Source organism: Caretta caretta, chromosome 14 (assembly GCF_965140235.1).
Source record: "Caretta caretta isolate rCarCar2 chromosome 14, rCarCar1.hap1, whole genome shotgun sequence".
NCBI lineage: Eukaryota > Metazoa > Chordata > Testudines > Cheloniidae > Caretta > Caretta caretta.
In genome coordinates, this window is record NC_134219.1 from 47953940 (window position 1) to 47970474 (window position 16535).

The 16535-nt window shown below is 53.8% G+C and overlaps 2 protein-coding genes across 2 annotated transcripts; one reads left to right on the forward strand and one right to left on the reverse strand.

Moving 5' to 3' along the window:
- The first annotated feature begins 1153 nt into the window (after positions 1-1153).
- LOC125621282 (sperm acrosome membrane-associated protein 4) lies at positions 1154-4392 on the forward strand. The gene is made up of 3 exons (XM_048818017.2): positions 1154-1387; positions 2890-3003; positions 3107-4392. The coding sequence occupies exons 1-3, from the start codon at positions 1336-1338 to the stop codon at positions 3313-3315; spliced, it is 375 nt and encodes a 124-aa protein (XP_048673974.2). The 5' UTR covers positions 1154-1335; the 3' UTR covers positions 3316-4392.
- Positions 4393-9421: 5029 nt separating this feature from the next.
- LOC142069152 (uncharacterized) lies at positions 9422-15120 on the reverse strand. The gene is made up of 2 exons (XM_075119583.1): positions 15001-15120; positions 9422-12867 (listed from the first exon to the last, which is right to left on the reverse strand). The coding sequence occupies exon 2, from the start codon at positions 12626-12628 to the stop codon at positions 11309-11311; it is 1320 nt and encodes a 439-aa protein (XP_074975684.1). The 5' UTR covers positions 12629-12867; positions 15001-15120; the 3' UTR covers positions 9422-11308.
- Between the last annotated feature and the right edge of the window lie 1415 nt (positions 15121-16535).

Below are 16535 nucleotides of genomic sequence, written 5' to 3' on the forward strand. Positions count from 1 at the left end.
CGCGTTAACGAGCCTGGTACGATCAAATCACCACGCTGGCCGCAGCTGTATCAGTACCGAAGGGCATGCGTCCCCTTTCCACTGGTCGAAGTGGCCCACATTCGGGGTTATACGGGTATGACTATTCACGGACGGAAAACACGGCGAATGCAGAGCTCAAGGCGCCGGGTGGGATCGTGGGCCCTGCCCCAACGCCGAGTGGGGCAAAATGCATCCCTCGGAAATGCAGACTGTCCGCCCAAGTGGCACTTAGCAGTAGCCGGCCGGCTGCCTTCCCTGCGTTAGGAGTGGGGAATCAGCAGGGTGGGGATGAGGATCACAGCCCCTCACCTCAACCCCCCAGGTGTGCAATCAAAGGAAAGAGGTTAACCCCCCCCCCACTGAAAGTTACAGCGGTCAAACTCCCAGGCGTTTGTGAAAGGAAACGGATCTGGGGCGTAGGCGAGATCTCCCGGGAAGAACTGGGGTTTATTTCCCGTGCAGTAATCGGAGGGGGCTTCACCTCCACGTCGGGTACAGTGGAGATTTTACCATCCCATGGAGGACCCCAAGGACACACGAGAAACCAGCCCCGCCCCGTTCGCGGATTAGCCCCGTTCCACACTGTATGGGCGAGACAAACCCCACAAACGCCCGCCCAGCAGAGGAGACGGAGCCCACGCGGGAACCTCCTGCGCTCGTGTTAGGGACCCCGGCCTGCCCGGGGAGGGACTCGGGACGCCGAGCTGCCGGCCGTGTTACACCCGAAGTCCCCGACCCTGGCTCTCTGGCGAGGAGCCAAAGGGGGGGGTCTCCCGCCCAAGCCACGGCAGGTGGGAAATTCCCGCTTCGCCCAACGCCTGCTCCTCGTGGGACCTGGGGGAGGAACGAGATCATCTCGGCGGGGGTGTGACCGGGAGGGACAAAGATCTGCCGTGCGTGTGTGTTTGGTGTGTGTGTTAGCTACGGGGGGGGGGTGTTTTACCTACGTCTGTCTTTACACCCTGCGTCTGTCTGTCGGGGGGTGTGTGGGTGTGTTTGGTGTGTGTGAGTGAGTGTGCGAGTGAAAGGGATTGGAGTGTGTGCGATTGTGAGCACGCCTGTCTTTTATCTCTGCGAATACGTCTCCACCCAGCCCCTGGCTCTGTGCCATCTACACACGTCTGTGTGTTGTGAGCTGCGCCCGTCAGGGTCCCGGCGTTTGCTCTACGGCTCCCAGCCCCGCCCGCCCCAGCTGTGTGGGGCAGACAGATCGCACGCAGCCAGACGCAGACTCAGCCGCCAGCCCCCGAGCCCCGGGACGCTCCCGCCGGCCTCGCTAACCCACTCCGCCGTCCGCCTCGCCAGGAGACAACCATGGGCAAAATTCTCCTCCTGTGTCTGGCCGCTCTGACTTGTGCCGGGATCGGTAAGCTGCGAAACCTGGGGGATCATTGCCCCGTCTCCCCTTGTGGTGTATTTCTCCTTTCCCTCCTTCCTCAAGAGATCCCCCTTTTGAGTGTAACTTGCTGCCACGCCAGGCCACTTCACTAAGGAGGATTTAAAAGCTCCATCCTCCTTCCTGACTGCAAGAGTTTAATTCCCCAAACTCAGACCATTGGACAAGAAGCAGCCAGAATTAAGGTGATTCTTCCCAATATACCCTTAACTTTGCCCTCCCTTGGCTCAGTGGTGCTCACAGACCACATTCAGGGATCCCAGTGGGTCATGTGAGTGCAGGTCGTGGCAAGCACCATTCTTGTGTGAGCTGGTTAAGATACTCAGTTGTTCTCCCTTCCTATTGACATCTCTCCAGGGGGGATCAGACTTATGTGGGAAATGCCCCCTTAACTCTGCCCTTTCCAGCTTTTCCCACCCTTGAGCTTTGCGGAGTTAAACTCTCCTGTTTGTAAGGGAATTTTTGGAGATTAAGCGCCACTGTTCAGTGAACTTGCCCAAGATACTGCCTCCCCCCCCGCCCCCTGAAATCCTGCCTAACCAAGTGAAGTTCTTAACAAAGTTTTTGAGACTGGAATTTCCTGGGGGTTTTCTAGGGTTTTTTTTTTACCAGGGGATGAAGGAAGCGGTGTAACGGGGGCCTTAGGGGGTGGCGGACGGCGCTTTAATGGGGATTGGGCAGGGAGGTGGAGTAGTGGGCTGGGAATAGCGGGGTTATTTTTGCTGCCTTAAATACGTGCCCTGTTTACAGATCCCCTCTGATGATTAGCCCCAGGCTTTCGCTGCCAAGGCTTATCAGCCAGCAGCCAGCTATCCCTTGTCAGGAAAGGCAGAGGGCTGGGGGGGGGAACGGGGGGGGGGGGGCGCTGACGCTGCCTGACCGGCTGCCAGTTCGCTCACAGCCCAGGGGAAATATTTTGAGCTATGCACCAGTTTTCTCCACCGGTTCTCCGCCCAGAGGAGAGTCGCTCTTAGTGCCCCGAGCCCCCACCCCGCCCCCCGTCTCCCCCCACCCTCAGCCGTCAGCCCATCCCCATCTCACCATGCCTTCAGCCCCTGGCCTGAGCCCCTCCCTGCAGCCCCAGCCCCTGACCCACACCCTGTCCCCCCAGCCTCTCCCCATCCCCTAAACCCCACCCCATTTCCCCACACCCTCATCCCTGACCTGATTCCGCTTTTCTCAGCCCCCCAGCCTCACCCCATCCCCCCACCCCACCCCTAACCTGACTCACAGCCCCTTATTCCTCTCACCTCAACCCCAGGCCCCCCAACTCCTCCTCTCCCCCAGACCCTTCCTGCCTGTTTCCCAGCTCCCTGACTCATTCCCTGGGGCTCCCTCCAGGGAACGCGGTCATGGGGCTGGGGCAGGCCTAGCTGGCCGCAGGGACCCCCTGGGGGTGCAGCCCCCTATTGCCCGGCTGCGGGAGGGTCTGTGGGTCTGGTTAGTCTCACCCTCTCTCTCTCTGTTCCCAGGAGCGGCCCTGCAGTGCCTGAAATGCGACTTCACCATGTTTGACATGCCCTGCCTGTCATCCACTATTATCTGCCAGGACGGGCAGCTCTGCGCTGTCATCCGGGGCCGTGCAGGTAACACCCCCCCCTCCCCACTTCTCTCGGTCTCGTGCCCTCATTTTCTCTCCCTCTCCATTTGTCTCTTTTTCATTCCCTCTTTCTCGCGCTCTCCCCACAGCCGGCCACAAGCTGATCATGCAGAAGGACTGCGTTGACAAGGGGAAATGCAACACCAACGACACCTCGACCTTGGCGGGCATCACCTACAGCACCTCCTACGAGTGCTGCGAGGGCGAATTCTGCAACTCGGCCGCGGGCGCCGGGGCCCAGCTCTCCCTGGCCGCAGGGCTGGCCATGCTGGGTGCCTGGCTCACCCGGGCCCTCTAATCCCTGCTCTGGAAGCCGGGAGGGAGAGAAAATAATTGCTGCGGGAGGACAAAAAAAAATCCATTAAATCCACTAGCCATTGCCTTTAAATAGCTCCTCCCCCTTGCTTCTTAAAGGGGCACTTGGTAACCAGAGTGCAGATCTGATTGCTTTGCCTTTTTTTTGGAATTGTTATAACCCAGGGATGTGGGGGAGGGAAAGGCCCTGAAGGGTGGGGAAGGGGGTGGGGTCTGTCTGGAGAAGGGTGGGTGGATTTCTTCTTTCACTCCACTAGAAAGAGTGCTGAACTGGAGTCACTCCGGATTGACACCGGGGTTACTGAGATCAGAATCCAGCCCTGACTTCACTGACTGCGTTGTGTTTTCCCGCTGCCCCCTGCTGGCTGGAATTAAGCCTGCTGGTCTGTGTACCATAAACCCTAGACTTCTAACAGCTTAAGGAGATAGCTACCTTGCTCAGTTTATACCCAGGGGTTGTGTCTCTGAACTCCCCGCCAGCATGGGGTGTGTGTGTGTGTGTGTGAAAATTATACATCCGGCGGCGTGCCGGTTAGCTTTCACAGCCCAGCTCTAACGAACGGGCTTTAATCCACTTTGCTCAGCGTTGTAACGGCCTGGCTCCGAGGGAGAGCCAAGGCTGGATTAACGCAGGGGCTTAGCAGGGCTCAGGCAGGCTGCCTGCATGCCGTGGCCCCACGCCGCTCCCGGAAGCGGCCAGCTGCTCGAACTGGCCAATGGGAGCTGTGGGGGAAGCACTTGCGGGCGCGGGCAGTGCGCGGAGACACGCTGTCCCCACCCCGTGCAGAGACGTGCCAGCGGCCGGAGCCTGCACCTTACACCCCCTCCTGCGCCCCAACCTCCTGCCCCAGCCTGGAGCCCCTCCTCCACCCCAATCCCCTCCCTCAGCCCCCTCCTGCACCCAAACTCCCTCCCAGAAAGAAATTAATATAACAGCTATTCTAAGATAAGACGTGGGCTATGTTGAATTAACGTAACTGTATTCCACATGTTTTAAAACTGAAATGTAACCACAGAACGACTTGAAGTTAATTAAAAGGCAAGTTGAGTACAGCGTTAATTGTCTCGATGCCATGATTGTGATCATTTTGTTTTAAATTAGGAAAGAGAAGTGTATACTTCTCTATATAGGAGTGGGGAATCAGCAGGGTGGGGATTAGGATCACAGCCCCTCACCTCAACCCCCCAGGTGTGCAATCAAAGGAAAGAGGTTAAACCCCCCCCCCCCCACTGAAAGTTACAGCGGTCAAACTCCCAGGCGTTCGTGAAAGGAAACGGATCTGGGGCGTAGGCGAGATCTCCCGGGAAGAACTGGGCTTTATTTCCCGTGCAGTAATCGGAGGGGGCTTCACCTCCACGTCGGGTACAGTGGAGATTTTACCATCCCATGGAGGACCCCAAGGACACACGAGAAACCAGCCCCGCCCCGTTCGCGGATTAGCCCCGTTCCACACTGTATGGGCGAGACAAACCCCACAAACGCCCGCCCAGCAGAGGAGATGGAGCCCACGCGGGAACCTCCTGAGCTCGTGTTAGTGACACCAGCTCACACGGGGACTGCGGACAAGTTGATCCGAGCATGAGTGACCAAATCAGCCTGCCCCATTCCCTCCCACTGCCCCCAGGCTGGGTAGCCCAACCGTCTAAAAGAGCCTAACTTCCATATGCTCATTGACCACATACCTCCTATTCATTGCATTTGGGTTAATTAGTTGCCATGGTGCAGCTGTGGTTAGCACACATAGGTTTCACTTATGCTCAACAACCTGGAAACTTTCCCTGAAATCCCGAAGAGATTCGTTCCTCTCTTCGCCTTCTCCCATCACGGACTCCTTGGTTTCCTGGAACACCTGGTGTGTACGGTTACTCAGTTCAGTTCTTGTTAAACGAGGCCTCGGATGTGCTAAGTGAATTGTGATTCAGGCCTTAGGCCTGCAGGACATTACATAATGGCCTGATAGCTACCTCTATCTTATCTCTATTACCCACTGCCAGCTTACAGAAGGGGTGGAGAAAATGCCTTGCCATGAGGGACCGGAGGAGCTCACATGGTTTAATAGAGCACAAAAGGAAAATCAAGAGGCGACTTGATTAACGTATCAGTAACCTTCACAGGGAGAAAATACCCAGTCTGAAAAGCTTCTTTAATATAGTGAAGAAAGGCTGATTAAGAACCAGCGGCTGGAAGGTTAAAGCCAGACAAATGCCAAGGAGAAATAAGGCACACATTTTTAACATCAAGGGAAGTGATACCTTCCAATCCAGATCGGTTGCCTTTCTGGAGGATACACATTTGTCAACCACAAGTTCTTGAGCTCAATACAGGGGAATCTGGGTAAAATTTAGGGGCCCGTATTATACAGGAGGTCAGAGTAGATGATCTACCAGCCTGAAACTCTATGAAGCTCTGGAAATCCCATGGGATCACACTGTGGAGCAAGCTAAGCTCTGCCAAGGCAGTTTTCAAAGAGTTGATATACAAGAAGGAGAAATGCAACCTCTGAAAAGAAATCTCACTGCTTCATATTCCTAAAAAGAAAAGGAGGACTTGTGGCACCTTAGAGACTAACCAATTTATTTGAGCATGAGCTTTCGTGAGCTACAGCTCACTTCATCAGATGCATACTGTGGAAACTGCAGCAGACTTTATATATACACAGAGAATATGAAACAATACCTCCTCCCACCCCACTGTCCTGCTGGTAATAGCTTATCTAAAGTGATCATCAGGTGGGCCATTTCCAGCACAAATCCAGGTTTTCTCACCCTCCACCCCCCCACACAAATTCACTCTCCTGCTGGTGCTAGCCCATCCAAAGTGACAACTCTTTACATAATCAAGTCGGGCTATTTCCTGCATAAATCCATTCCTGGTAACCCTCGGCTGGACAGAAGAAGCTGAGTTCTGGTCGCAACTCTGAGCTCAGCAGCTTCGAAGGTTCTCCTTGGAGACTTCAGGTTTGTCATACCCCGACGGGCCACGCTGCCCTCTGCTTTCTATCGGACACTTGTCACGAGGTGCTCTCTGGCTTCTCTGGTGCTCCAGACAATGTCCAGGAGATGGCGGTGGCGTACCAGAAATACGTCTGATTCAGCCAGACAAGGTGGGCGAGTTAGTTTATTCTACGAGGATCAGGGTGAAAGAGGCAAACTTGCCGAGCTCTTTTTCAGAGGCGATTCTCCCATGGGAGGATTTTTCAGTTTCAGTTTCCTCCTTTGCCATTTGTCACGTGTCTGTATCAACCCGCGCAACTAACAAGAATTCGCCCTGTTAAGCAGCCCCTTTGAATACTCCCAAGCCGGGTGCTTCCACCTTTCCATATTTCCTTCCTCCTTGTGCCATGCAGTTCGTCGCCTTGCCAGCGCGCAGTCACCATTCTGGAGCCAATTAGTTCAATTTATCCTTCGTTTATTGTGTGATGTTACGATGAACTAACATGCTATGTCATATATACTCATTGCTTGCTAAATAGAGTTGAGTTTAGGATGATAGAAGTATAAGATTGATCAGTGGTCAAAAGGGATAATTATGTATTAAGTATCTAGGTAATTAGGGCTGAAACACAAGGCCTACAGGCTGAGGCCTGTACAATTGTAGCTTAGCCATTCTAGGCCTTAGCCTTAGAGCTAAGAAATGCTGACATAAGTAAGTGACCGAAGAATAACCTGATGCCCATAAGATTACGGGGAAAAGATGGACCAATGGGTACATGCCAAGATGGGCAGGGACGGTGTCCCTAGTCTCTGTTTGCCAGGGGATGGATCACTTGACGATGACCTGTTCTGCTCATTCCCTCTGGGGCACCTGGCACTGGCCACTGTCGGAGACCGGACACTGGGCTAGATGGACCTTTGGTCTGACCCAGGATGGCCGAAAAATTAACTGGAGGATTAATTTTGATTACAAGCTACCCGGCAGTCACATTGCTCTAACCCACGTTCTAACTGCAGTCAGAATTACATTATAAAATAAGGTGCCCAGATTGGGAAAGTGGGTTCCCTAGGGGAAAACTCCGGCAGGAACCATCCCTCTACTGATGGTCCGTTGGCAAGGCAGCCATCAGCCGCTAAGGATGGGAGGAGGAGGATAGGTGTACCATGGGCATAGGTCTCGCTAGGATTTCTGGGTGCTTGGGTGAGCGTAACTGTAACTCTAACGTTCAGAAAAGTTGTACCCCAACCTGGACATGGCGCTTGTGACTCTCTGTGTGGTCACTCCCCTTGGTCTTTGTGCGTCCCTAGAGACTCCACCTCTGAAGCCAGTAGCAGACGTGACTTTCGCTTGCTTGAGCTTGAAACTACAGACCCCAGAGCCGAAGCCCCGGGGGCGTCAGACCACAGTACGCAATTCATGGGAAACAAACTCAAAGGCTCCGGTTCAAAACGAAAACCCAAACCTAGTCCCTCTAAACGGGGTCAGTTTTACAAATGTTTCTTTGGTTTCATTTTGGAGTTGGGGGTGACTCATGAGAGGGTCACAAAGGGGGGCACCAGCTAAAGGGGGGGCACGTGACCTCCCCGCATGCCCCCCCATGTGACTCCTCCCCGGCATGCTCAGAGTCGGCTCCTGTCCCCAGAAGCTGAGTCTGGGCGGGGGGCAGCAGCATGGGGCAGCGTGGCTGGAAGATGAGAGGCTCTGGCCCCGCCCCTTCCTCTCCCCGCCCGGGCTGGCTGCTGGGGTCTCTTGACCCTTTGTGCCCCTCCCACGAATCGCCCCCAAGCAAGACCAGACAGAAGGCACGGGGCAGTTTAAACACACGTAGAAAACGCGGATTGGAGTCATAAAGACGGGCAAAAGTAGGGTTTCCAATTGGGAGTGAAAATATTTGGCGTGGATTTCGGTGGCCTCAGTTAATCTCCTTTATGAATCCTCCTGTTTTCGCTGGCTCAAAGAGCAGCCATTCCTAAGAGGGTTAGCACGGCAATCATCCAGTCTTGTCTGTGCAATCTAGTGTCGCTGTGCAATGAACTCTCAGGATACAACCTGTTGCCGCCTTCTTTGTGACAGTCAACAGTATTTGTATCGATGGCCAGGTGACCAGAAGATAAGAAGGTTCTTGTCCCAGAAGCAGACTACCCAGAACTAAAACCCAAGAGTTCAGTATCTTGCAGGGACCCTCGGGGTGGATGACAAGGACTCGCACACTGAGGACAAAGTGCAGCCTTAGAGATCTTTATTAAACCAAGGAATAAAGGCAGACAAGCGCCAAGCCACGTATGAAGCTAGGAATAGGACAGCTTCGGGGATATGTGGCACCATTCCTTGCATAAGCTCTTAGACCTGCGTACTCACACCCTTCCTGGAGGCCCTGGTGGTAAGAGACGAAGGCCCAGCCCTGTCTCTGACATGCCCAATGAGTCCGACGGGCCAGGTTCCCCCATGCCCAGGGTTGACGGCAGCGAACAGTAGAGCTGAAAGGTCAAGTGGTGGGAAGGGCTCTTCCAAGCTAAGCTCACCACTGGGTCCCAGCCCAGGGCCCCATAGCGGCAAATAGGTTTGCCGCCCAATCGACGGGGAATCCGCCCGAAACACACCGAAGTTGCGGGGACACTGGCTAGTTCCTCCCTCAGCTACTTCCCACCGTGACTCCTGCAGTTGAAGACTCGGCATCCTTGGAGCCTCCAGGCCCCTTGGGTGGGGCTGCTCCCAGCCACTGCAATCTCCCTGGGGCGTCTGCAGGTACCTGAGCACCTGTCTGGGTTCTGGTGTCTCCTGCTCCCACGGTCTGGGGGTCTGGCTGCTCCCGGGCTGGAGCCGGCACGGTGCACCCTTCCTCCTCGGTGGTCAGCCCAGACTGAGGCTGGGCTGCTCCCTTTTATACTGCAGCCGCAGCCGGAGCATGCCCAGCAGGGGCGAGGGGGCGTGGCTTCTGCTGCCAAGAGTGCTGGCTTAACCCTTTCCTCGCCAGTGTGGGGCAAGTTCACCCCATCACAGGCTCCCACCCAGACAGCCAGGTCGAATATGGTGAGGATTACTGAAAAATCTTGTTCATCATATATGAAGGTCTACCAGTCTCAAGGGATCGGACACATCACCCACCGCGTCAATGAATATTTCAGATCTCACCCAAATATGCGCTTACAGCCAATTCTTATGAACCAAACTAAAGTTTATTAAGAAAAGAAAAGAAAAGAAAAGAGAGAACATATTGTGGTTAAAAGGTCATTATACATATAGATATGACTGTATGATATGATGGTGCGTTCTTAGGGCAGGTTCATCGTAGAAATTTTGGCTGATGAGTTGCAAAAAAGTTCTCCCCAGAATCAGCTCATCGGGTTATAGTCCAACTAGGCAGTCCATATACAGAGTTTGTTCAAGTTCTTCCACGAGAACCAGCAGGGTGATCCAGACTGGGGCTGGACACCTCAGCCTTGCGACTCCAGCTCTCCCTGACCAAGTTTAAGCAGATCTGAGATCACAGGGCGGGGGCCCGAGAGTTCTTTTGTAGATCTCTGACAGCCTCCTGACAGCAGCTATTCCTTGGTAATCTACGGTGTGGCTTTGCAGGAAAACCTCCTATTGCCTATGTATACAAAGGTGATTGCATTCACCAGCGTAAGGTAATCCTCCATTCAGCCATTCACAGTTTACTACAGGCTTCAAAGAGAAATAGAGACAATAATGACATTGCACCCAAGTTCCATCTAAACGTTAATATCCCCTTTTGATCCCGGAATCAACAGACTATAGTAAGACAGGAACTGTCTGGTTACATTGTTAATCTCTAACAAGATATTGGGAAACACAGACCAATAGAATCACTATCTTCTACCAGTTCTCTAATAGTATAAGTCTACATTTCAAAGCTCTCGTCTATCTAACCTGGCTTCGTTAGCTATTTATAAGGAATAGCCCTAATGATCATGTACGTACTTTTCTCATTTGTCTTTCAAGGTAGAATTTGGGTCATTTAGCCTGCTAGTCGCTTAACCCTTTCTGGCCCCGTGTCACCAACTCATTAGCTAGTTCCTGAAATTGAGAGGGAACCATCAGGCCCTCTCTCTATGCGAAAGGTCGCAGTCCTGCCCTACTTAACTAGACTTCTGCTAACTTGCTTAAGCTAATGTCTTACAGGAGGCAGGCCTGTAGGTTCCTTGCGTTATAGCTGAATACAATAAAGGTTAAATCAGCCCTACAGGCTAGAAACAAATCGATCTCCACAGGAAAATAGGTACTTAGATTTAGGGTCAAACAGCTTCTCTACGTGGGGAAACTGAAAGGAGAATTATAGCGCTATAGAATTTCTCCGCTTTACACACAGTCAAGGGGTACAGAGTGGCCACATGGGGAATCATGCTGGCGTTGCTAATTATTCCCCTCTAACGAAGCTGGTCCATTTCCCCATGTCGACACACTCACAGACAGCTGATCTTTGGTGAGTTTTTTAGCACCTTATGAAGTTAGAGAAAGAAATATACAGATAGGTGGATTTCCTAAGAGCTTCCTGACTTAGCTGACCGACAGCAGTTTAAAGGTACAGGGATACACTTAGCTAAGGCAAAGGAAATTCATTTATAAATTCCAGTTTCTAGCCATCTCCATCTCTGACCATTTTAAAATCAGGGCTGGGAAGTTGATCGAAGAGATCTTGCCCTAGTCCAAAGAGGAATTAATTCAGGGACGTCCTAGGGCCGATATTAGACAGAAGATCAGAGTAGATGATAATGGTGGTTCATTCTGGCCTTATAATATGTAAATCTATTTCTGTAGGAATTCAAATTCCAGCTTCAATTGAGCTGTGTTTCTATACCCTATATGCTATGTATGTTTGGTGTGCGCTGTCCCAGGATCCCTCTACCCTGGTCACAGGGAATCTGGGAGCCAGGACTCCTGGGTTCTTTCCCCAGCTCTAGGAGGGGAGTGGGGTCTGGTGGGTTAGAGCAGGGGGGGCTGGAAGCCAGGACTCCTGGGTTCTCCCTGGCTCTGGCAGGGGAGTGGGGTATAGGTCAGTCACCTCACAACCCTACTAACCCTACTTTAGTAGGAGTTGGCCTAAGACTTGGAAGATGAACTTCAGGAAAGTTTCAGGGAGCTCGCGGAGTAGTTTCTGGCACTTCTTAATGACAGTCACCCACATGGTGGCGCTGACGCTGTAACTGACCTTCCCGTCGATGAGGCACACGTTCACTTTATTCTCCCCTTTCCCAGAGACAAAGACCATCTCGCCCCCATCGCACTCAATGACGAGCCGGGCGTTCTTCTGCAGGCAGCCCGGCTCAGCAGAGAAATCCCGAACGGCCACATTCAAGGCCTCCTTGACCTTCTCGGGAGTCCCCGCCAGACCCCTCACCTCCCGCCGCACGCCCTCCAGGTTCTCAGTGCTGTGTGGCTGTTCAGAGAGATGCATCCTCTCCCGATACATCGCCCAGCTCTTCACCTTCACCTTGTAGCTGGGTTTCCCGTCACAGCAGGTCACGGAGACCTCGCAGTCCCCATCTTCGGAGATCAGCCGCAGCTTCGTCTCCTCCCAGGCGACGCACATCCTGGGGTTGTCCCGGACACACTCGGGCTCCTTGGGGAATTCCCGCAGCACCAGATCGAAGCAGCGTCTCAGCTCCTTGGTCGTCACCTCCCAGGACTCCAGCCTGCCCCGGATTCTCTCCAGGTTCCCCACACTCAGTCTTTGCGGGCGAGTGCGTAACCTCTCCCGATACACCGCCACTGTGGGCTCCTTCACCTCGTAGCAGGGCTCCCTGTCGCCTTCGGACACAGTGATCTCACATTCCCCCTGGCCCGACACAAACACCAGCTCAGTCTCGTCGCTCTGGATGACCATCCGGGCATTGCGCTGCACACACCGGGGCTCCCGGGGGAACTCCTCCAGGGCCCGCTCAAAGCCGGCTCTCAGGTCCTCGTCCAGCAACTCCCACTTCTCCAGCGCATCCCGCACATCCCGCAGGGACTTGGTGCTCAGCTTCTGTGGACGGGAGCGTAACCTGGCCAGGTACACCTGGGCCGTTGGCTCTTTCACCTCATAGCAGGCCCCGTAGTCCGAGATCCTGATCTTACACTTGCCCTTCCCAGAGAGGAACGTCAGCTCAGTGTCGTCGCCCTGGATGACCATCTGGGCGTTGTTCTGCACACACGGGGGCTCCCGGGGGAACTCCTTCCAGGCCCGCTCAAAGCCGGCTCTCAGGTCCTCGTCCAGCACTCCCTGACTCTCCAGAGTATCCCGCACACTCTGCAGGGTCTCCATGCTAAGCGGCTGGGGATGGGAGCATAACCTGGCCAGATCCATGTCCCCAGTGAGCTCTTGAACATGGTTGTGGGGTTTCCCGTTGGTGTAGCCCATTGTGATCTCACACCCGGCCTTTCCAGACCCCTCGGGTCCTGGCAGTGCATTGCCTCAGCTCATGGGACACGTTCCAGAGGGATTCGGGTTCTCCAGCCGCAATGATGCTGAGCTGCCCGCTGGGCTTCACCCGATGTCCCTAACGCTGGCTCTCCGGTGATGATCTAAGGCATGGTGAAATGCACGAGCCGCGTGCCTGGCAAATTCCTGCTTCGCCCAGCGCCCGCTCCTCCTGCGACCTGGAAGATGAACGAGATCATCTCAGCGGGGGCTCGACAGGAAGGGACAACGAGCTACTCAGATCGATACAGCCAGATCCCCAGCAGGAGGAACTCAACACCGCTCTGCTGTCAGAGTGACGCCAAGTGACCCCAGCTGGGATTGGGACCCATTGACTCCAATTTACACAGTCCTGCTGGGAGTGGGGGGGTGGGGGGAAGGAGGGTGAGCACCGTTTACATTGTTTTTGTGTGTGTGGGGGGGGCAACTCTCACTGTGATACCAGGGGCTAGGTTACAGACACGAGTCGACCTGAAAAACAGCAAAAGCCCACCACTACCCTGCAGGGAACTGCTTCCAATCTTGTGGTCTGGCAACAATTTGGCTGATGCACACGAACCATGTTTCATTACGCCCTAACTGAAAGACTGGGTCCTAGGACCCCGCAACTGAGCAGAAGTTTCTGTATTTTTACATTTCCCGTGCACACCTGATTGACGGTCGTTCCAAATTTAGGAGAATTTCAAATATGTTATTGAAAATCTTGGAGCCCGGAGATCAAAACTAAAAATGAAACAAGAGGGGCCACAGTCAGTTCTCATTTAGACAGCTCCAAATTCGGAATCATGGTCGAACCCCAGCCAGTTACTCCAGATTTGCAACAGTGCTAAGGAGAGCAGAGTTTGCCCCTTTCTGCTTGTTAGTTGATATTTAGGGGAAAAGACATTGCTAGAGACAGCGACGGGGAGGGATTCTCCGCTAAACCCCCTCGCGAAGTGAAGAATTCACTTAGCACAACGCACGGTAAGTGTTAAAGTGTATCTCGTTACTAGCAGAAAGAACAGGAGGACTTGTGGCACCTTAGAGACTAACCAATTTATTTGAGCATCAGCTCGTGTTTCTTTGTAAAACTGCTTTGAAGTAAAGATTGGAACAAACATGGCCTCCCAGTAACATCAGATCTTTGTGTAGGACCGATTGCAATGAATTAACTATGGGAAAAGGTCCATCTGTATGGACATCATCCACTACAGAACCCTTTCCCTGGGGGGGTGAGGGAAGGGGGTACCTAGATATAAAATTGAACTGGGGGGCTAGGTCCTTAAACACGTACATCCCGCGGTATTCTCATCCAATGCTTGTGCCCAGGGAAATGAAGGTGGTGATGGCTCCCGCTCTTTTTGTTGAAGCATTGGAGAGGACACGAGAAGCGGGGGAGATAAACCCCTCTGGATAATTCAGAACTAGCCCAGTGTTGTGCATCACTTCCCGTCTCGGAGCTTTTCCCTCTCATTTCTTCAGGGCTCTGTTCTAGGCATTTCAGAAATTGGGCTACGCCCCGTCCGTGAAAGCACGGTGACTGCCCGGCAGACAGCCATAGATGTCAGCTGTGAAAGGTCAGAAAACTTCTCGAAAATACGACGGACTCAGCAAACGTGACACAGATCCATTGGGCAGATCAGGGCCTGAGAGAGGGCGATCAAACCCTCTGTGGGGGGAATTAGGGGTTGCAATTCGCAGCCCAGAGGATGAAGGAGAGGCAGGATCCAAGGACCAACAATCCAGCCCTGCCCCGTCCACCCCAGGAAAGTTCAGCGACGTAGCTGCCGGGGGTGGTGCAAGCCCAAGGCTTTGGCTGGGGGAGGCAGGGCACGGAGCGCCCGGCGCAGAGCCATGTGTGAGGGCCAGGCCGGGGAGCCCCAGCCAGGAAATCACAGAAGCCACAGCTGGTTGACACAGCTTAGAGAGGGGATGTGCGACTGTTACACTTACAAAAAGAACAGGAAGAAAAGGAGTACTTGTGGCCACAAGTACTCCTTTTCTTTTTGCGAATACAGACTAACACGGCTGTTCCTCTGAAAAAAGAACAGGAGGACTTGTGGCAGCTTAGAGACGAACAAATCTCTTCTCCCAGACATACAAGTGTGTTTACTAAGCTCCAGCCTGTCTAAAAGATCATCCTAACGTGCGGGCTGCACGCAGAGATCACGGGGGGGGGGGGGGGGGGAGAGTTTCCAGCCCTGAGCTGTGCAGACGAGATCATGGGAAGGGCCCTTTGTGGGTTTGACACCCGCGCCAGCCCTGGGGCTTTGCAGGGAATCAGAGCAAAGGCTAGGAGAGAGAAAAACGCGAGAAACATCAGTGCTACTTACTGGGGGGCAGATGGCAGCGAAACTCCCCTGTTTCTTCTGTCTCCTCCCGCGCGCAGTGGCCTGAAGGATTCAGACACACCCTGGATGGGACAATTTCCCCTTTCGCTTTCCGTTGGGCTCACAGCAAACATGCCAAGAAGCCAGAGAAAAGTGAAAACACTCAGGCTGGAAGGCTGCGACGTCACACAACGTCTTCACTGAGAATCGAGAATCAGGCCGGTCCCGAAGGCAGGGGAGCAATAGGTGTGTTCGCCCAGGACATGGGAGACGGGTGTTCGCCAGGCCGCCACTTTATGAGGCAAATTACCTCCCAGGTGCACAACAGGGGACAGCCTGGCGTGGTCACTCGCTCCCCATTGTCCACCCCAGGGCCGGGGGGAAGGGAGGGGAAGGGCTCCAGCTGTCACAGCGGAGGACCTGCTGACTAATAATCTTAGCTAGCACTTTTCATCTGTAGATCTCAGAGCGCATCACAAAGGAGGGTCAGGACCATTATCTCCAGTTTACAGAGGGGAAACTGAGGCAGGAGAGGTGACTCACCCCACAGGGCGGTGGCAGGAAGGGGAAGCCTGGTCACCGGAGGCTCAGTCCAGTGGTCTGTGCACTAGAAAGTGATGACCCCCCACCCCCACGCCCATCTCCCAGCCTGCCTTTCCCCTGGGCAGCAGGGAGGCTGGGACAGTATCCCTTTAATAGGGAAGGGAGTAGAGGGTGGAGCCAGAAATTTCCATGGGTGTTGGGCAGGGCTGATGTTTGACAGCTGGGGCAGGGTAAACTGAGGCTGGGTCACTTCACAAGGGGCTGGACTATGTCCCACCATGACCCAGCCATAGAGTAGGAGGAGAGAGAGAGTTGATCACTGGATAGATTAACTTCCTCAGCCTCTGGGGCTGTGACTCAGGGCAACGACTTCCCTCCGAAATGGAGGGGATCTTAGGTCAAACACTAGTGAGAGGGGAAATGGGGGGGATCCGTGAGGAGATTTTCTGTCACTATTTGATCATTGGAGAGCAAAGCAGGATCAGTGGGACGGGATTTTTGTATCCATCTTTGATGACGAGCTCAGGGCCAGATTCTTAGTCTGGCATCTGATCCGAGCCGGATTCTGATCTCAGTGACCCCTCGTAGGAAGGTGAGATTTCTTCCTTTCCTCCCCCTGTCTCCCCCCCAATCTAGGATCAACGCAGATATCACCCGTGATAGTCGACAGCCTTAACGCCCCCGAACTAAGAACACTTTACCTCGTGTCCTCTTCAGCTGCTGAAACACAAACAGCCAGAGAGTCTGAGCTAAGCCCCAAGGTCTAGGACCCGGGCTCCGGGCTCCTGAGAAAAGTTGGAAGAACTTTGGCCGTTTGTAGGGCTCAGCCTTGCCCTCCCGCTCCGGGAAATCTGGAACGCCCGGGCATTCTGCCTCCAAAAGGACTCTGGACTTCAACAGAACTTCTCGGCCTTGCCCGGGGTTTTGCAGGACGTGAGTTTTCTTTCCCAACAGGATAGCGAAAATCAAAGCAGACCTCCCTGACCTGTTGAGTG

What these genes read in the sequence shown, in the direction of transcription:
- LOC142069152 (XM_075119583.1), bottom strand. Translation starts at nt 12,628, where the DNA reads ATGGGCTACACCAACGGGAAACCCCACAACCATGTTCAAGAGCTCACT.
- LOC125621282 (XM_048818017.2), top strand. Translation starts at nt 1,336, where the DNA reads ATGGGCAAAATTCTCCTCCTGTGTCTGGCCGCTCTGACTTGTGCCGGG. An exon ending in TCTGACTTGTGCCGGGATCG is followed by an intron (nt 1,388 to 2,889) that starts GTAAGCTGCGAA and finishes CTCTGTTCCCAG; the next exon opens with GAGCGGCCCTGCAGTGCCTG. An exon ending in TGTCATCCGGGGCCGTGCAG is followed by an intron (nt 3,004 to 3,106) that starts GTAACACCCCCC and finishes CTCTCCCCACAG; the next exon opens with CCGGCCACAAGCTGATCATG.